This window comes from Phalacrocorax carbo, chromosome 3, assembly GCF_963921805.1.
Source record: "Phalacrocorax carbo chromosome 3, bPhaCar2.1, whole genome shotgun sequence".
NCBI classification, from domain to species: Eukaryota; Metazoa; Chordata; class Aves; order Suliformes; family Phalacrocoracidae; genus Phalacrocorax; species Phalacrocorax carbo.
In genome coordinates this window covers 13,475,935-13,497,754 of record NC_087515.1, presented here as the reverse complement: position 1 = coordinate 13,497,754, position 21,820 = coordinate 13,475,935, and the positions used below count along the sequence as shown (strand labels likewise).

The following is a 21,820-nucleotide window of genomic DNA, read 5'->3' as shown; positions in this document are numbered from 1 at the left end:
AAAGAAAACACAGTTCCCCAGTGTTGCTTACAATGTTTATTTGTTTTTAACTTCAAAACACAGATGATTTTCTTAAAACAAATAGAGTAATGGGGGAAATGAAGGCAGGCTCTCTTTGTAACTTTCCCAAGAAACACATCTGGAAAAGCATACTTTTGCAAAACAACTACATTTTAGCACTCCTGGACAGTGAGATTCCAAAAAATCATAAATAGCAGTGAGGTTAGCAACCACTGTTGGCTGGGGGGTTTTCCTTCTTTTTTTTTATCCCTTCTTGTTTAACTTGCAAAGGGCATTAAATGAACTCACACTTTCCATGGCTGATACAGAGACATTTTCACCAAAGTTTCTGTGTATGCAGTTAATTTCCAAGGTGAGGAATTATGAAGACATACCTCCTCAACATTGAATCTGTAAGATAAACTTGGTGGAATAATTGGATATTATAACATCTGATAGTCTTGTTACTGATTTAAGCCTACCACTTAGCTATTTAAATCACTATCCTTAATTGCTACTTTTTGTTATGTTTACCAAAAAGTCATTTTTTACCCATAGGCAGGTACAAAAACTTTCTTTAGAAGCAGCAGTGATGTGTTGGATTATATTTTGTAAATAGCTCTGATGCCACAGTTCATTAGTACTCTTAAAACCTTAGTGTCATTTTTGGTTTCATTGTCTGTACATCACCTCTTGCTCCACCTTAATAGTCAGGTAGAAAAATAACGAGTTTGGAGACAGATCAGTAAAGTTAAAGGCCAGCTTTCCTGAATCTGAACGCTACAGCCAGGCCCTGCTCGCTGGGAAGGCTGGGGAAGAAGGAAATAATTCTGCAGACCAACGAGGAAAAGTATGAAGCCACTGTTCAGACTGCAGTGACTAGAAGATGCCAAGACCTACAACTCCTAGCACCTGCATAGACACACAGAGTGAGGCACAGAGGATCAGACACATACCCATGCACGCACTGGGCCTGGGAGCCCCACGGTGGGCACTCCTTGGTGCCCTGCAGGCACCACACAGTTTTGTCTACCAGCTCGCAGCCATTGGAGCTGCAGCAGCTCCACAGCGATCTCAGCAAGGCGTATCTTCTCCTACAGCCTGGGCCGTGCAGCACCACAGAGCTAAAACGATCCTCTATGGCTGGGACTGTTGAAGAGCAAAAAACATATTTGGAAATGCAATCTCCTAATTAATAAAATTTGGATAGGAACATACTAGTTATTTTTGCCAGCTAATGCCTGCTCTTCAGAAGTCAGTCTTCCTTTTCCTGCATGCATGTGAAAATCAAATGTTTCTGGCACTGGATGTGCTGCCCACGTTGTAATATGCTTCATAGCTTTTTGTACCTACATAGAAGGAAAATATCACTGTTCCATCTGATTTGCTTGAGTTGTAGAGTCGTCAGTGCTATAGCAAGGAACAGATGGACTGGGAATTAGGAAATCACTCAAGCGCTGATCTGCAGAGGGTCTTCCTGAACACAAAGTGGGTGCTTGTGTTAAGTGGCCACAAAACTTACAGTCTATCACATTCAATATCAGGGTTATTAGATGGTGTATCGAAAATACCAAAATACACTTCCCTGTTTGCTGGAGGTGGGGTATTGGTTGGACTTCCCACCCCAGAATCGGGACTTGGTGCAGGGTGCGTTTCTCCTGCATACTTCACTTCTTTCTGAGAAGGCTCTTGTTGTTTTTGCTTGAGGTTTTTGAAACGTTTGAGCTTCACAGGGTCCTTGACTTCCTTGGCACAATGAAACAAGATGAAAATGTCCCTCCGAAATTTGGAGCTCATTCCGAAGTAAATAATGGGATTGTAGAAGCTGGCAGACTTAGCAAACAAACTGGCAAGGATGCTGGTAAGATTGGGCACGGGGTGACCGTAGGCAGACCATATAGAGATGACAGCATATGGTGACCATGCAATAATGAAGGCTGTGCAAATGACAATAGAAACCTAAAAGACAGAAGGATAGTCTTAAATCTATTCTGGAAGACTACATCAGGGAAGGAATACACTGGGAATAGTAACTTGGACACTTGGATGAAAGGGAAACATTCAGATTGTCCTGAGGGTATGGCTCACAGGAGAGTAGAGGCAAGCAAAAGGCTAGCTTTGATGGAGCCAGGCAGACCAAGAAGCTATATATCTGATTTTGGCATGGTGGTGTGCTTGAGCAATGCCTCATCTAAAGAAATGAAAACAGCTACAGTCCCATGTATGTTTATATGAATTAAGAGGGTTTCGGGTAGACTTAAGTGAATAGTGAGTAAATTGAAAAATCCACTGTAACTTCTGTGTATGCTCAGAAGTAACGTGACTTCTGAAAGAAAAGAGCATATGCCAAGCCAAACTTTCATTTTTGTGCGGTATAACCTACTCCAATTATATTTAGATTTTTTTTTACATGGGATGTAGCACCAATATTTTAGCCAACTGATGCGGCAGGAGTTTTAAACAACCCTCCTATTCTTCACTGATTTCAGACTCCATCACTAGAGATTAAAGAGAAATGAAATGTGACTGATTGTTTTGTACTGTTCTAGTTGGGACCAATTTCTGGAAAGACAGACTTCGTCGAGATAAATGCCGCCCAACATGAAACACAAGCTCACCCTGGTGACGTCCCGCTCCATTCTCCTCTGTCTGTCTGTGGGATCACCCAGTCCTGTTAATGCATGGCTTAGCTTGACAGTATTGATAATTGACACATATGAGAAGATCATCACTGTTACAGGTAGGAAAAAGCAGCAGATAAAAATGGACACAATGTAGGACTTGTAGATTGTAGAGAAGTTGGCTTTTGCCCAGTCTATCTCACATGTGCCGTACATGCGATCTGGAAAGCAAAAAATAAGTTGGTTAGCATTTTTAGAACATTTATATGTGACTAATTTATCAGTTCAAATGCTGTATTTTTCTCCTTTTAAGCACTAAAGAATGGATTGATCCTTCTCATTTAGTGAGCTGTGACATGATTTCTTATATAAACAATTTTCCAGATCAGCTAGACCATAACAAGTTTTAATGCATATTACAATTTTGCCCAGTTTAGATTTCAGTGTAAACCCATAATGCACAAACTGTTGCTTCAGAATAGGAAACTGTGATACTTTAAAAAAAAAAAAAAAGGGTATTCATTCAGTAGGTTTGATTTTTTTGAGTGTTATCTACTCTTATTTGTCATAATCTTCTACATAGTAACTTCCTAAGATGAGCACTGTAACAGCATAACAAGCAATTGTAAAGAGACAACATGCCAAATCTAGAAAATCAATACTTACATAAGAAAGTAGGAAATAAAAATACTGAGCTTTTTAAAATAAAACCAAAAAGGTAATGAGATTTTTACTGTAGTAAGAGCCATGAAAGCAAACTGATACAGCTAATGATAAAGATTATGGAAAGAGGAAACATATAAATACTTGGAAAGATATGGGACCTTTTGCTAAATGGGAAACACACAGTTCTGCAACTGCCAAAGAGCTGCAGGCTTCTAAAAATGAAGTTAGGCAGATTGCAGAATCTGCAGCTAGTGGGATTTACAAAAGGACATTAGCTGATCAGGTACTGAAGGGAAAGGCAGTGGGAATCAGGTGCAGTCTCTGCATAAATACTTTTATGAATAACAGTTGACTTCTTTAGACCCTCTGATGTGTTTGCAAATGTGTCCTGACATAAAACTTGAATGTGATATAGCATTAGAGGTTTTCTATAGACTATGAATTGTTGATTTTTCTTTTTAAGTGGAAAAAGCTGTTTTTTCTGACAGCTATGGCAGCAAATTGAATTATAAATAAATGACGCATGAACCAAAATTTTGTAAGTCAAGTATTAACAAGTCCTGGAGATAAAATACAGGAGAAGCCTGCGTGATTTAACAACAGATCTCTCCCTGACATCCAGTGATAATTCTGAAGAAAAAAAAATAATCCCTTAATTCCTCACAGGTGATAGGAGGTTTGGACAGGATGAATTAAAGGAGCGAAAGATTAAAATCTCTTTTATGATTCTCATCAAAAAGAGCTCTGTACTTTTAACACCAAAAGCTCTATGTGTTGCTGTCTGGATGTGTCAGTAATAGAAATAGTTTTTTGTCTCCTTTGCCTTTTTCATCAGTAGACCCCAAGATTCAAAAAGATAACCATAAAATCTGGCTTAATTCCAGGTTTCTGGTTTGTGAAAACTTTCGACTGAAAAAAGAAAGCAGCCTCCAGATGACATGAAAAGAAAATCGTGCAGATCTTCTGCAAGTCGGGATTCAGAGCTGCTTTTCACCCCTCTGCACACATACTGGCAAGTGGCATTTCCAAAAATCAGGAGGGTCCTGGGGACCCCTGCAGCTGCTGTGTAGAAGCGAGACTTCCAAGGCAACCAGGTGTGATGTGCCATGGCCTGCTGTTGCCTGCTGCCTGCTCCCAGACTTGCCATTGCTAGACTCCCAAATGTCCATGTGTGCCCTCAATGGTAATGTGTTTAGAGTCAGATAGCTCAGGAACCTGAAACCTCTGTCATTCTCAGTAAGGAAAAGTGCTCCTAGAAGTGGCCTTGAAGACCACTGTCAGGGAATTGAATCCAAAGTACAAATGGGATCCATGCGGGCACTTGGATGCCCTGACAAGGCAGTGATGCCCAAGAAGTTCCTGTCTCCAGTTTAAGGCCAAAAAAGGACATCAGAAATCCTTCTACAAATGAAGAGCTAATAAGATAAATGTGAGAATAAGATCACCAAAACGTACACAGAAAATGACCAGTCCAAACCCCAAAAGTTTATGACATATCCAGACTGCAAAAACATGACGTAAAATTAGAGTTTGATTTTGTCTCAAACAAAAGATCCATTGAACACAATATCCTGGTAACATTTTGGTTTGGGAAGGATAGAGGATTTAATTAATCATAGAAATGGATGTTGTTCTCACACCCATACTTCAAGGGCCCAGAGGTACTTCAAAGCTTATGAATTTAATAAGTAAGTGGATATATTCACATAGCTGCTTTAATAAGTCTTCATAGATTTCATGACTGCTCAAAGAATGCAGATGCCTACAGGAGCCAGGCAGAAAACTGCTGGACAATTTCAGCCACATGATTTCAGTTGTTAAGACTCCTGGATCATTACTGTTTGTTCCTACAGATTTGTTTTATTGAATTTTTAGAAGCTAAATTTGAGACAATTTCTCCAACTTTTCCCTGCAAAGAAATCTTCTGGTGTAGGAATATCCCTTAGCCATTGAATTATCACAGCATTCACTATTAAAAAGTTTTCCTTTTTTCCCCCCTCCTTTTTTGCTATGGCCTTATCTTGTACCTTAATCGCTTCTTGGACGGACAAACTTTCTGACATCTTTTTCTTCTTCTGCTATGTTAGTTTTCGTATTTCCAACAAACTGTTTCACCAAATCTTTCTGGCTTGTCTTATTATAGTTTCAAGTTTAACCTGCTGGAACTTGTGTTCTTTTCTAGCTTCCTAATCTTGACAGTTTTTGAAGGATATCTTTTGACAGTTTCCTTTATCTCATTGCTTAACCATGCCAAATATTTCTGGCTTCTCTTTTTTCATAGGTAATGTGCACTTGGTCCAAGTCTTTCCTGTGATATCTTAAAAAAAATCTCTTTATAGCTGACACTAAAGCAGGCAACATTCTCTGCCTACGTCATGCATGATGAATGATTTTCTCAGTTGCACTGATAATCGGTCTGGTTTGTCACAAACAGCAAGAAAGGAAGGTAAGTATCTTTGTTCATTTAAGCAGAGAGGTGCCAAATAAATAAAACTAAAAGACACCTGTTACCTGTATAACTGCCCCAGCCAAGTAATGGAGCTGCTGACCAGAAGAAAGCTGCTATCCAAATGAGAACCAGAGCCACCGTCATACTGCTGTTGCTGATGCAGTGACCTGCAATGGCATCGTTTAGTCAGAAAATAATATCTAGAAAGGCAAACATATCTCTGAAATCTAAATGCACTCCTATACCAACAGCTAATAAGGAAAATACAACTATTTAAAAAAATATTAAGACAAAAAAGGCATATTCATAAGAAAAGCTTAAATTTGAAAACATTTGTCAGGCTTGTGTTCAAGACCATTTGTGAACAGTGGAAATGAATGGCTTTTAAGCAGAAGACAATGTATTTGTTGAGCACTGCAGAATTAGCAAATTTTGTGTTAGACTTGTTCTGCAATTTTGTAAAAAGCAGGAAACAGGTTTTTAAATAAATTTTACATAGAAACAAACAAGATAAGTCTAAAGTCAGAGGATTTTCCCTGTTAAAAAGAAAATACATTAGATGCTCAGACTACATTAGCCATTCAATACAAAATATTAAATCTGTCCTGCTGTTGCCATACATTGTGGTTATTTCTTCATTTCCCACATAAAGTGGGAAATATTTATATATACACCAATCTCTGTTCCTCAACACTTCTGTAAAGTTATACTGGGTACTTGCTCAGGTTTTCTCAGGAGGCAAACAGAAGTTATGCACACCCTCAGATGAACATGTGATACAACTTTGCAAAAGAGAAACGTGGGGTTTAAATATGACTTCATAATATGCAATGAATACAAGGTGTAGAATACTTTACAGCAGTTTGTGTTGAAAATTAACTTCAACAAGTCTATCATTACAACAAACTGCAGAAGACCTTCTTGTGGAAATAAGGCCTCCCTGCAGAAGTTCTTTTCACAACGAATGCTACTCATGCTGTTAGAAAGAAAAACTCATATGATGCATCCAGTGTATTTATTCATGCTTTGCTTGCAGACATTAAGAAGTTCCTGCCCGAAAGATGGTGCAAGCCAGTCATAACAAAGGCATGAAAATTGACAATACATTATCTAAGGATGGGTGAAAGGAAGACTAGGGATAATTTATGGAAAGTGTAAGTATAAAGAGGAGAGATTACATAAGGCTTTCAGTGGAAGTCGAAGTTTGCAGCAGGCAGGAGGTCCAGGATGAATGGTAAGGAAAGGTTTCTACTGATCCTGTGAAAGTGAGTGCCTGGGGTGAGTGTGGTGATGTAAAGAGGCAGAAGGGGAAAGGGGTAGGTGATGGTACGTTTATATAGACTTGCTGATGAGGGCTTCACAGGGCAGGAAATGTGTAAAGGATTTCAGACCAGATTTGTACAGTGGGGCACTGATATGCTTTTACAGGGGCATTTATACCAAAGGTAAATAAAAAAAAAGAAATTCAAAAAACCAGGAAAAGAGTGGTTAGTAAAAGGTTTCTAGCACTGGAGAGAGTAATCAACAGCGGTTGTCTGAGATATTCAGGTTACAGATCAACAGGGCACTAGAGAAGGAAGAAGTGCGTATGCAAGGCTGTGGTGATGAGGCTTTGCAGATCTGGGAGAGAGGCACCATCTAGTAGAGTCAGGTCATGGTCAGTTCTGGGGGTGGTAGGCATAATTTTTGTCTCCCGTGGTGTGAAACTGTCCACTGAGGGGAGGCCGGAGAGGCATGTGGGGATGGCAGGCTGCACAGTGCTACGAAAGCCAGGGGCAAGATGTGCAGACTGAATGCTCCCAGCACCACATAAAGCAGTCCATGATGCCCGCTGTGCACGAACCCTGGCAAAACACCCTGAAGACTGAAAATGTTTGTATGTAGGGCAGCCTTCTGAACAAGGGATCTTATCAATGACTGACAACTTCCCCAACATTATCTCATAGAAGGTGAAATTTGTTGCTTACAGTATGATCCAGATAATGATGTGTGCTTCACTTAGGAATCAGTTAAGTTGCATTTTGGCGAATACAGAGGGTCAGCAGGATCTGTGGTATCTTTAGTACAAGGGTGAATTTAACCCATGCTGACCAAAACATACTAGTAATAATTAGGCTGTTATTGGAGTTAACCCTGAAAGATTCTATGCAAACATGTTTGTAATGCAAACGACTGAGTCATGTTCTGGTTTCCAATGCATCTAATTTGTATTTGATATAGCCTGTGCCTGAAAGAAATACAGATTTGCACCAGGTTCAACGAAGGCACAACTGGACTTGCCTTTATTCCCTACCTCTCTCAGGATGGCAGCCCTTGATGTAGCGAGTCACACTGATTACTGTAAGGGTATTAATGCTCGCCAGGCCAAAGAGAAGTGTCAGGAACCCATCAACCTGAAAAACAAAGCAGTGCAGGATGTTCTTTTACTGCAGAGAGATGAAGGGGGAAAGAACCACAGGGATTGCTCCTGTCATTTTCATGTTAATGCTATCAAAAGCTTTTCCAGAAACCCAGCTAGCAGGGTAATATAAACTGTCAGGTGCAGTTATCTTCCATAGGATCAGTGAGCAAGTAAATGTTCACAAATTATATAAGTGCTTTGTCATGTACATAAAATAAACAAGCAAACACACCCTTAACATCTCTGCTTCCCTGAAACAACTTGCCAAATGAAGGAGAAAAAATTGAACTGAAAAGAAAAGCCATGAATAGGCAAAAATGCTCTGGATGCAGCTGCCCTGCTTAGGCAGAACAAACTTGCAAACTGAACCCATGAAATTTACACCAAAGACGGAAGAACATAGGAGGTAATAGGCTTGACTGAGTGAAAAAAGCTTTTAAAAAAAATTAAATAAAACCATCCAAAGCTAAATCGTTGATTGAATCTCAATGTTGGTGCTACTGATTGCCTGCTATTTATTAAGCCCTGATCCTCACCACCTCTGAGTGACGCAGGCAGCGCCGTACGGCTGTGTAGGCGCCCACCGACGTCACTGTCTCAGCGATACACGCACAGGACAGTTACAACTCTGCTAGCTTCTCTTATGGGTATAGGAAGGAAGTTGCTGCTGGCTGTAGTGGAGATGGATGTAGCCATCTGCTAGGGAGCATTATATGACTGGGAAATGATCCAGACAAAACACTGAAGGCAGTCCTTTTTTTGAAAGCTTGCAATGATATACCGAACTGGCCAGAGCAGAGGAGCTCTTGGAGGTGCCAGTTTTACACTGAGTGAAGCAGGAATATTAAGCAAGTGTCTCTGCACTGTAACTTGGCATTCAAGTGCTAAAATTATCAGCGGAAAGGCACATCATTATTCTATGGGAACAAACTCTGTCTTTGTGTGAATGGGCACAACTCCCGTGGAATTCAGTTTATCCCAGCACTGAATCTGGGGCTTTAATCCAGGCTTAAAGCTGAGACCATGGCAGATTGTATAAATTAAATTGGGTGAAGGGTTAGGAAAGGGCTACTTCACCATTTCTTTCACTGGTGGTTTTTCTTGCTATCAGTGCCCTTTTATTGACTCTATATACTTCTTAATGCCAACGTTTACAGACCCACCACATTTTAAATGCACACAAGACTTGCAGCTACAACAATCTATGTCCACCTGTGCTCCACTTCCAATCAACTCATGCTTGGTGTATAAATGCAACCATGTTTACATCAGAAAACTGACTTCCTTGGATGTCTCAGCTACTTGCTAGAAGCTGCACTTGGCTGAATTTGGCCACACTGTGTGCTGTGGAGATTGGTGAAATACCTGGATATGCAAATGTGCTCTGCATTTCATTAGCCTTATTGACGCAAACAGCTGCCACATCTCCATGCGCTCTAACAATGCTTCTTAGATGTGGAGAGCAGCGTGGCCAAGGACTACTGAGAAACCAGGTTGCATAAGCATAAGGTTGCATTAGTTATTAGATTAGAAAGGAGGCAGTATTTCAGCAACGATGCAAGTAAACTCTTTGAAATTAAGTCTAAAGAGCTATGAGATTGAATACAAAAGCAATGGGACAAGCTTCTTGGTGTGAATCATAGCCCTCCTATGCTGAAACTGGTTGAGTTTCTCTGAAATGCATCGGTGTATGTTTTATCACTTGCAGATGTGATCATTATTCTCCCACCCCCCTTCCCTGGCATCAGGCCAGAGAGACACAGCTATATTAAGTGATCAGTTCAAACAGCCCTTGAGTACACTTACAAGGGAGGAAAGAGGGTCTAAAAATATACTTTTGCCCATCACCATTTAAGATGAAACTCTATCAGTGTAAGAAAGAATAAGCCAAAACGTTTTCTTTGGAGTGGTGCCTTGCTAAAAAAAATGCAGTTTTACCTAAACCAGCGCAGTTCATAGGACCAAGCTATTGTCAGTGCCATGTCTTATTTTCATACTGCTTCGTAACACCATTTCAGCAGATCAAAATACTGTTGCTTCTTCTACTGTGGGGGCTATCATCAGAGATTTGACCAGGGCCATATGGTTAGTAAGTGGCTAAAGTGGCAGCAGTCTCCTGCGGCGGCTGTGCCTACTGCCCCCATGCTAGCCACGGGCTCGGCGGTTTAGGAACAGGTGACAGGGTGAAATGCCAAGGAGGAGAGGAAGCTCTGGGGATGTCAAGAGTGCCGGGATGAAATGAATAAAGGGGGTAAATAAGGTGGCTTTCAAGCTGTAGAACAGCCCATACAGAGGCCACGGCATCTGAAACATTAAAACACAAGAGAGGACCCAACAGGGTCAGGGCTGCTTTGGCAGTAGGATCCTCAAACCTGTATTGTCCCTGCCAAACTTCTATCAGCGACGAGTTAACTCTGGAGACTAGCTATGTATACACCATTTCCTAGCAAGTCTATTGATTCTGCAGTACTTTTATATTGGTGTCACTTAGACATGTGTCTTCAGAAGAAAACGAGGGATCTTACTCCACCTGTAGCCAACCTGCATACACCTACTGGATATGGAAGAAAAATCTCTGCCACTTTTTCTGCTCCTGAACAGACAACACCGACTGTAGGCAGCAATTCAAGTGACTGCTTGGAACCCAAAGTAGTTAGCAACAGAAAAACTGCTTTAGCATAATCCCGATTGCTATAGACAGAGATATTAATGTATGTAGGTAAAAAAACCCATATATTCTCAGTTTTCTGCATCCTTAAAGATATATAGAATGACAGCCAAGGAAATACTAGAATACTATTTAGTAACATTTAGTTACTTTGGAACATTGATGCTCTTCTCTTCGCCCAGTTCTGGTTTTCCTTTTCTTTTATCCTACCCCCAACCAGCTCCTTCCTTCCACAGTCATTGTATTTCCTCCATTTTCGGTAATGCAATTTTGTCCCTCCTATTATTAATTACAATCATATAGCAGCAGTGTTAAGAGGCAATAGTGAATTCTGACATAAATATAACTTTGCATGGTAATGTTAATCCACTAGGTTTCCTTTTTACCCACTAAGAAACAGGAGCAGATTATCAGATTTAAAAGCTTTTCTCTAAGCGCTATACCAATATTACTCCCTTGGCTATACAGTTACTCACAGAACTTGCTCATTATCTTTATGTTGCCTGGAAGCTAAGACACAACTGAAGAAACGGATGGGTTTTTTCTGCTTCATTCTTGTGCCTGATTTTAAATCTCACTAATGTTCTTGGTGTACTATTTACAACCCACAATATATAAAGCTCCTACTTCATGCAAATTAGTTTCTTAAGTTTTGCTTCAACACAGGGAGGGTCAGGAATCTCCAGTGCACTATCAAGTTTTTAGCTATGAGCTTGGGTGTGCCCCACTTTTACAACCTTCAATACTTATGCATCCCTCCTGAATTCATAAGGGTTATCTTCATTTGAAGCAGAGCAAAATATAACCTATTGTTCTTATTATTGGATTAATCAAGGTTTAATGGCACAAAAGCAGATTGCCAAAATAGTTATTACATTTCAGTTTAGGCTGAAACAATGATCTCACCAGCCAGAAAGGCTGCATCGCTCCCTCCTCTGGCCAACGGGTGAATCTGTTGCAATTTCCTGAAGTCCATTTGTTTCCCTTCAGAACCACAATACCCTGTCTTTCCCTTCTATTAAATATGAGATAATTAGCATACAAAGAGAAAGATAAACTTTAAACAGGGCTTATTTGTCCATTGCATATATTGAAAGTTATCAAAATAAACTCAGATTTTTTTTTAATACAGATCAGATTATTCCAAGATCATCATAAAAACAAATAATGGCAATAAACCTCCTTCAACCTCAACCTCCAATCTATCAATAGTGTGTCAACAGGACTATAGTAACTCTTCTGTCACATGGAAGAACCACCAAGGTTCATAATCAAAATCAGTCTTCAGAGGAAACTACTTAAAACTCCCAATGCAGAGCATTCCTAAAGCACTCAAATTGTTTCTTTAAGATTTACTATGACACAGGAAGTGAAAGAGACCCACCATTTACCACAGTTTCCACATCTTTCACTGATGCAACATTTCTCTGCCACAGTTGCATTCTGCCTTTTAAAGTGTCACAGCAGGCTTCAATCACTTCTTAGAGGTGATTGCATTAACCCAAGCCATTCTAGACCTCTGGCACAAACAGCACTTCTTTTACTAGTAAACAATGAAAACTGATATGCTATAGGATTATATAGTTTAAACCATTAAGTGACAGCAGCAGACACTCAGTATTTGGTGATGGTAATTCAGAGCCTACTTGTTTATTGCTAGCAACACCATTAATACAAACAAAGAAATACACGGACAGATAAAAGAAGAAAACAGCCTTATGAATCACCCATCTCATCTTTACATTTCCAGAAAGCAAGGCTTGTCTTTGTGGCCTGTGGTTATCCTACCCCAATAACTAAGATCCATTAACAGATTAAAGTCACGCTTTTATTTTCAAAGTAAAGAAGTACTATATTTGCCTTTTCGGAATATCATGGCAAATGTTTCTGGAGGCTTACACAGGTCTCAAGAGAAGCAGAGGTTCCACAGACTGTTCACAGGCTCTGCCAGACAACCCAGAGATTACAAGTGACCCTCCACATTCTCCAAAGTACAATTGTCTACGCTGTTTCCCAGCAAGAAAGAATCTGCTTACGTAGCCACCATCAGGTTAATACAAGGTCATCTCTGATTGCTGGCTGAATGGCCACCAGTGGAGTTATTCTGCTCACAGAGCTCCTAAGCACAAGGCAGTGCAGGTTAGTGATGGTACCAGTTCAGCCATTAAGTGGCCAAGACAAGAACATGCTACATCCCTGAAAGCCTGAAAAAGCTGCATGGCTACTAGGAGATCTCCTCTTAGCTTAATACTCTTAGCTCCTCTGGATCCTGTACCAAAATAACAAGAGAAACAGAAGATAACTTACTTATCCCAAGAAAATGCTTATAGTCCTAAAATGGGTATGGACCATAAGGGTCTTCACATCACAACTGTGAATGATAAGCTGGACTCCAAACAGGACTGTCACACACATTGCCAAGGAGTCCTAGTAGCCCAGGGAGAGCCTCGAAGGAAGTGTAAAAGATATAGGTTATTGTTGGCCTTAAATCACTATCTGGAAAGCCACCAGGTTCAATGTCACCTCTTCTGAAAGGACAGTGGGGTAGAAATACTGGATGTTATGTCATATGGAGCCCATTGCAAGCAACGGTCATCATGTCATTGATCCTGTCAGGACAGGATTAGGGTCAGGACCCGAACAGGAATTGCTTGCTACATACTAGCAGCGAAGTGACTTAATGGGATATACATTTATGAAACAGGAGATGAATAAATGTGAGGTAGGACTGTTTAAGATACTTCCAGATATTAGCAGAATTATTTTCAAGCTTCATATGAAATGTTGCTCCAAGTGAGTGAGAGAACGTGGCACACAGGGAAGAGCCAGAAAAACATGAATTTTCAGCCCCGTGGCAAGGCCTTGAACAATGAAGGTAAGTAATGGGCAGCACTTTTTTGAGAGAAGACATTTAATCTCTTAGAAACACACATCAGCACAGAAGAATGAGGAAGGCTGCTATTTTCCATATAAAGAAACAAGAAAAGGAGGTTACAAAGCCCTCTAAGAGGAAAACCTAGTGCAGGAATCTTAATTTAGGCTTTGAAAATCCTGGTTCTGTAGGAGCACTATCAGACAACAAATGCCCTCTCCAGGCAGCAGTGCGTGGTTTGATGGAGTGCCTGGGTGGCATGGAACGGGCTACGTCAGACTTGTTAAACAAGGAAATGGATAGTTTGAGCATTCACAGTTTTTCAAGTACCAAATACATAACTTCCCTAATTTGTTGCATTTGGCTGCAGAAATAATAATTTGCAGGAAAATGAGGGAGAATTCATGGCTAATGAAAACTGGCATAACTTCCCTGCAGTAGCATTAGTTACACTGAAATGGTCTTCTGTGTTGCTAATGATTCTGTTTGTGCAAAGGCATAGTTTTTCCCCCCTTCCCTGCAGATGAAGTATTTTTCTCATTAAAATTTAGCTCACAGATGTCAGCATGAGTTGTTTTTATTTCTTTGACTGCAATGTGCACACTCTTCAGATTGTATCAAGGAAGACCAGAAATAAAGAAATGGGGAAGACTAATATCTGCAACTTTTTTTTTTCAGTATCCAAAACTCACTTATTCAAGAAAACAAGAATGAGGATATATTCTATTGTACATAATATTTGAGATATTAAAATTGCTCAGAAAAACATATCTGGGAGAGGAAGATATATGTAGCATAGCACAGGCAAAATAAAGGGCACAATTTTTTTAAAGAATTTGCATTATAGATCAGTCTCCACATCCTGCCTTTCACAGTGAATCAGCGTGTTAAGGTGAGCTGAATACAGAGCTAACATTACACAGCTTTTCTTCAGCACCTAACACCTGTTTTATCTGTTAATGCTCTTAATGCCAGTTCTGTGATTTGACTTTGGGTTATTTTCATCTTACTGAAATGTCAAGAATGATAAACTATATATAAGTAAAATCCCAGCAATATCATACCTCAGTACTGTGCTAGGATAGTGTATTTTTCACTCCCTTTTTACATTTGGTTTAATTTCTTTTAACATCTTATTGGTAGATAGCTGAACATTTTTTCAACTAAGCAGACACTAGACCACACTCCTGTGCTATTACGATTTGAGAAAGAAATAAAGAAAAAAAAAATCTGTTTCTTCTGTCCCAGCCTCAACTGTAGAGGTACGTGCTTAGACACTAGGATAAACAGTGATATTCCAAGATGTTTTTACACCAAGCAAGGTTGAGCTAGCTCAGCCTTTGGATGGGAAACCTCTTCCAAAGTTAGACACAGCAGAAAGCCATGCTGAGGATGAAGGTACTCTTGCAGCATGTGTTCTGGCTCCACTGCATGCGACCGCTAGTGAACTCAATGTGAGTCTGCACAGACAGTTCCCAACAGGGAGAGAGAGGCAGAAAAATGTGGAAGAATGTTCAGGTGCTCTCACATATGGGCAAGAACAATAACAGCAACTGTCTGTGTGTCTTCCTGTAGTCAGCTGGGAGGGAGGGTGAGTGGGAGCAAACCTTTATCCACCTTGACATATGTTGCTAGGGGTAAAGATGAACAGCTTGTGGATTTGTCTGGGGTTCATAAGTGAGACCTCTGTGGTGAGTAAGGTGCTCACACAGACAGCTGCTGGGGAGAATGAGAGGCAGAGAGACATAGGCAAAGGTGTGCTTGTTACATATGGGATGAGCTGAAAACAGGATGATTTTGTGAAGGAAAAAAATGAATGGATGATGGAGAAATGTGAATGGGTGGTTATGCTGGAAGAAGTTTGATGAAGAATGCATATAGATACCTCAGCAATCTTCCAAGTTTGGGGAAGGAACGAGAAAGGAAGCCTGCCAGCTTTCATTTCAGTCCTTTCCAACTGCCGTTGCTTTTATTACCTGGTCATGCTGACTTCTGAGCTACCACTGGTCAGTCATCTCACCCAGAACATGAGGGAATACCATATCACATACAGCAATACATAAACACTGTCTTGGCATTTACAAATGCATAAAATCACAAACTGAGTCAACAGAGTCAATAGTCTAGCTAAGTTGGTTTTACCAGTTATATTAAATGGAGAGAAATCAATGCCCTTCAAATCTACCCTAAATAGATAAATATAGAAGAACATAAATGCCTTTAGGGTTTTTGATTTATCAGACAATTTACAGAACAGTTTGTTAAAAGAAGAAGGTATTAACCTTCTGTTTCCTCCTCAGGCAAGATTTATCAGTATTTTACAGTCTGCGTACAGGAAAAGAGATAAATGCATGTTCTGAGAAAGCAAATGCCACCAATAAAATATAAAATATTTTATTCAAGATTAGAAGTCCTCCCCTCAGAAATTCTGAAAAGACCTCATATATTTTCATCGTTATTGAGCTCAGAATTTCCTACTGTTGCAATTTTCCCTTTGGTGATTCAGATCCCCACCTCTAATTTTTACAAAAGACAGACATTACTACTTCTCAGAAATGTCATGCTAGGAGTCTAAACATTTAATAACACCAAAAATGCTGGATTTTTAAATGTCAGCAAGAGGCAGTGACTGGAAGTTGAATCTACAAGAGGGAGTAAGGGCCACCGTGCTCAGCTTTGCAGGGCTGCATCTCTGGTTGCTTGCCTGGTGCAATAGCAATTGTGGCTCTGAGCTTGACTCCTAGACTGGATGTGGCAAACCTAGTGGGCAAATAAGGCTCCTGAAGTACCCAACAGAACAAGGTGAGGTGCATATCTCACCACCCTTTTGATTTTTAATGCCTTACTGCAGTCCACAATAGATTAGACTTGCTTGGTATTCACAGCCATATCCTCCCCTTAACTGTGCAAGACCATTGAAAAATTAAGCAGTGTCACTGTGAAAAGCTGAGGGATTGCTGGTCCATGCTCCCTTTTCCCCATGGACGATGGAGGAGAGCTGGATTCACTTTCTCCATCCAAAGGTGCTCAGATCCACATCCCCTGCCTAGGAAGATAAGCCCCAAGACTATTCAACATCACAGAATCTCACAGAACATATGGTGATGCTCCACTGTCCTTACAGCAAACAAATACCAGGCACATAGACAAAGAGAAACTTCCCTACATGAGTGGTCAGACACACTGGAAGGAGGGGAACCCTCCTTGTCCAACAGCAGCATTGTTAAAGCAGAGCTACTTGCACATCCAGCCTTTCTTAGAGATCCCCATTTGTCTGGGGTTTCAGCTGGCACCTTGACCAGCTACACCACTACAATTTGGAAAAGCCTGTTAAAGTGCAAGGAATCCCAGACATTTCCATGGGTCACATCTTCCTCAATGCGCACGCACTGAGTTTGGCGCTTCTAGAAAATTTTGGACTTCCTAGCCACACCATGCCTTTTCAGGACGCACATATACCACAGGTCTGGTGCTGTCAGGCAAACTGTGCACAAAAGAATTAGGGATAACAGAGTAAAACAATACATGCATGCAACGTGGGGCTCACTGCTGCTCACTACATTGCCAGTGTTTCTGCCCAGGGTATGCCAGACAGAAATACTGTATAAAACATCAAGGCATTAAGCAGTGCAGGATTCAAAACCAGATTTCCTCACTGCTATGTAGCAAACTCAACCACAGGGTGAGACAGTCACGTCTTTCTCTCCAGATCCCCTCTGTGGCTTAATTATTCCAGACAACACAAAGCAAACTCAGCAGAAGAGGGTGAGGGCAGGCCCTTCCAGGCTGGCCCTTGGTGGGATGGTGAGGGCAGGCTGCAGGTACAGAGGTGATGTGGGCTGAATCCTGTCAGGCAGGATACTGTCATGCGCACTAATACCTCAAAGCTGAACAGATTTTTTTTGGTTCCTCCTGAGGCTGTCTCTGTGTGGAGCCAGATCTGCTGGGGATGCTCTGGCACCAGATGGCTGGACAGATGGACCAGGGACACCTAGACTGACAGTGAGGTGAATGCATCTGTGATAATAGCATCAGTTAGCACATCGGTGGCAGTAGGTCTGTCTGTGATGGTACCATGGCCTGGAGATAACTACGTTGTGCTCTGTTGTGCACAGTGGAGATACACCTTATATGTAAGAAACAGTCAGAAATAAGTAACTTTTTTTGTAAAGAAGCCTATAGCAAGCAGAGTAAGCACACGATAAGAGCAGTCAATTTTCTTGACCCTTGTAGTAAAGTTCTTAAGTATTTATAAAATTAATGTCAAAATAACCAAACCATGCTCTAAAAGAAAAAAAAAAAAGAAAAAAGAAAATAAGAATAAGAGAAATTAGAAGAGTGAATTCGCAGAAACAAGTTTTAACTGAGGTACCAGGATTATGAAGGATTTTAAATTCTAAGGCACCCCACAGCCCATCCTTGGTTTCTGACATGACTACAGTGCACCTACGTGGATCAGATAGGTTATAATACTTCCCCTATATTTAGAGGCTTGCTGAAGCCTGCATCTTTTGTATTCACTACATGATTAACAGATAGAAGAAAAACTTTCTGTTGGTTGATTAATAAGGTTTAGAAGAAACTGTGCTGTTTACCTGCAGAAAATTAACATTTCTCTACTTCCTACATGTAAGAACATTTGAATGCAATGTTATTTACAGGTTTCAGTGCAACTTCTAATTCAGCAGAACATATGAATAAAAAACATATCACAGAATCCCAGGTTGGAAGAGACCTCAGGGATCATCTAGTCCAACCTTTCCAGGAAGAGCACAGTCTAGACAAGATGGCCCAGCACCCTGTCCAGACGACTCTTGAAGGTGTCCAACGTGGCCGAGTCAACCACTTCCCTGGGGAGATAATGAGAAGGACAACAATATATCCCGAGGTAGCTTTTCACTAGAAATATGGTCAATGGGGGATCAGATGGCTTTTGGTCACTGGCTTACATTCCCTGACATGAACTTTATCAACTGCTTTACTTACTGATAATATTACCAGAGGCTAAAAAATGAATATGCTAGAGACTTGCTGTCCTCCTTCTGTCCAGATCACGACTAAGACACAGTGGTAGAGCAGGGAAGGGATAAACAAGAAGTGAAAACAGAGTCCAAAAGCCACCCTTGGAAAACCATATCCATAACACAGTATTCAGCCTTTGGATACAGACCTACTATGTGACCTCCTTCCTGAGGAGAGCTCTGTCAGATCTCCAAAAAGAAAAATAATGTTTGGCATGGGGAAGAGTAGTGGTGTTTCTTCCATACAGAGGAGGAAAGCAGGAGGACACATTATCTGTCCCATTCAGCAGGTATGCCATGAGATGGTGCTTTTAGGTGGAGATGCATCTTTTGTTACAGAGAGTTTTCACAGGCTAGACTGGTTTGAGAGAGAAGTAGTATCTGTCTGACTTCTCCCCACTCCCTCTAACTTGGACAAGCAAGAATGGTGAACCTTAATTTTGAAAAATATTACCTGAAGGCACAGAAGGAGGCCCGAGTCAGAGGAAGGGAAAATAGTTAGGTGGATTAAGTGAGGTGAGCTCATGAAATTTCTTCATAAACAGAAATGACAGGCTAGCTTGGGAAAATAATGTTTCCCTAAGCACACCTGACAGCATAAGCTAACTGATCAAATAGGAGCAAATGTGTAGTGAAATGGACAATGACAGAAAGTCAAGTAAGGCCATTCTCTGGACTCAGCAAAACAAACCAAGGCAGGGAAAACACAGGGGCCATGCTAAGGAAAGAGCCATGTTCTTGTGTGAAGCAGCCCAAATTTTCATCCCAGCTACTCGCAGAGGAGCCTGGGTGCAGTGAGGGGAACAAGAGACACTGACTTCGAAGAGCCATGTCAGAAAGCATGGGCTTTATCTTCCTGGCACCAAGCTCCTCACTCCTCATGTGCCAGATGTGAGACCCATTCTGGTCAGACTACGAATGCGTCATGTTTTACAAATACAAAAAAAAAACCAAGCAAACAAAACCCTACAGCTGTTCAACACTGAACATTTTTAGAATGACCTTTGTGCTGGCTGTCCACACACATACAGAAATGTTCATATCTTTTTTTATGCACAGAAGCTTCTGGCTACTTCTGCACAATATTCTTCCTAAGAATAGCCACTCTACTTCTATAAGTTACTTCTTCATCACTGGCTTGTGTTTTGCCAAGCTTAATAATCAAGAAGACAGATGTCAGGGATTAAACATGCTTTTAAGACCCCCCAACACAGAATAACCTTGGTGGAAACAGGAATCCTACATGATTGTCTCTCAACAAGCCACAGCCAGCTCAACCACTCAATGACTCACAACCAATTCAAACTATTCATTCAGAGTACAAATTTACGTTTCCCTATTACCGTGAATTTTTAGTTAGCAGTAATACAGTATCAGTTCCTATTTTAAAGGATAAATGTTACTTTTTAAAGCCCACAGAGGATTACCAAAACAGAAACTTTAATACTTTGCAAATCAGAGTGTCTAGAAAAGCCAATGCATCATTAATGACCTGAACAAAATCTTTGGATCCCAATACCTTAAAACTTTGCTTGATATCCATATTTTACAAACAAATGCTCTTTAAAAATGGGAGATCCAAATAGGATTACTTAACACACCTTGACCACCAAACTATCTGGGTATCCCAAAAATGTGAAACTTCTCCTTGTAAAGGGAGCTCAAGCACAGCAAGATTAAGCACTCCTCCATCATGTTAAGATGTTAAGGTCAAGCACATCTCCATCCCAGTCTTTTTGCATCTTAAAAAAACCCAAACCAACCCCAAAACAAAAAAGCCAGCCAGACCATTGTAACGAGACTCTAAATAGCTCGAAGTCAGCCAAAGAGGGACTCCCAGGCAGAGGCATTGTGGAAGAAAGCTGTACGGCTGCTGACAGAAGACTCCCATGTAAATCAAGAGGTATGGACATGGTGTGACATGCCATGTAGATTCCTGTGTGTGCTGTTTTTTACAACCCCAAAAAGGAGACACAGCATAGATAGGGCTCTGGAAGAGCTTTGACTGGGGAGGCAGAAGGATATTTAATGTTACCTCTTCCAACCTGCAAAATTATGCCACAGATCTTGGTTCAGGACTTCACACTGAATGCCTTGCCCTGTCTCACATAGGAAGCCTGCAGCAAAGCTCGAACTGAACCTGGAGATCCCGATTTCACCTTTCCTTTCTTAATCATAGCCCCAGCCTTCCTTGAAAGAGGAAAAATTGGGAATCTGTTTAATTCTGAGTGGGGGCATGAGTTTTACAGTTTGCAGGTATGTCTTTGTTTATCTCATGACTTCAAATGTTTCCATTAATTAAAAAAAAAAATAAATAAAAAATTTAAGAGGTGGCCTCAAAGTTTATCCTCACAGGCCTTAGACTGCAAATGCTGGTGTTCTCATGAGAGAAATAGTGGGATTTTGCTGAGGAAATAATTAGCTTCATTTTGATAAATCCTTTTCTACCAAATGGCTAGACATACATTTTAAACAAGAAAATAATTTTTCAGATCAAGCTACAGCTTCTAGGTTAATCAGAGTCTTCTGTGGGAATTCTTCCTCTCTGCGTAAACTGAACCTTTATATTGAAAGAGAGAGGACATAAGCCGTAAAATTTCTTTCATCTGTGTTGCACAATAGTTCAACTACCTCTTAAAAAACTCAACCAACCAAAAAAACACCACCAAAAAAATAACCCAGAAAAGAGGATTATTTCTCTCTCCCTTCTCCTTCATCATGATCTTTCTTATACCTTGCTATAGGCTAATTCTGTCATTTTCAGAGTCTTGATTCCCTTATGGAACAGACACACCAAGTATAGTCTCTTTCACAGATATTACCAAAAGCAGTAGGGGACCAGGTTTGCACCTATCTATCCATGGGATGTATTTATATTCTGTCTATGCAGGTATGTTTCAAATTAACAATAAAAACCATATAAAAAAGCTGCCTCCAAGTTCAGGGATGACTGTGCCATAAAGTTAATTCACTGATCCTACAACAGGCAATGAGGCAACCAAGAATTTAGGAGTAAGATTGAAGAGTTATGACTGATTTAGTACAAGAAGTCATATGCTAAAATGTATGGGTATACCCAAGTACTGTGAGGAGGCTTTGCTTTACACTCCTTGTCAAGTAGG

General features: G+C 40.5%; 1 protein-coding gene across 1 annotated transcript in view; it reads right to left on the bottom strand.

Annotated features, from left to right (window-relative positions):
* Nucleotides 1-27: 27 nt before the first annotated feature.
* LOC104053258 (visual pigment-like receptor peropsin) overlaps nt 28-21,820 on the bottom strand; it is a 31,345-nt gene continuing 9,552 nt past the window's right edge. Inside the window, exons 3-6 of the mRNA XM_064448595.1 lie at nt 8,030-8,129; nt 5,799-5,903; nt 2,619-2,842; nt 28-1,959 (exon numbers count right to left, since the gene is read on the bottom strand). Of these exons, the coding sequence (XP_064304665.1) occupies nt 1,519-1,959; nt 2,619-2,842; nt 5,799-5,903; nt 8,030-8,129 (870 nt within the window). The 3' untranslated portion in view covers nt 28-1,518. The remainder of the gene's footprint in view (nt 1,960-2,618; nt 2,843-5,798; nt 5,904-8,029; nt 8,130-21,820) is intronic.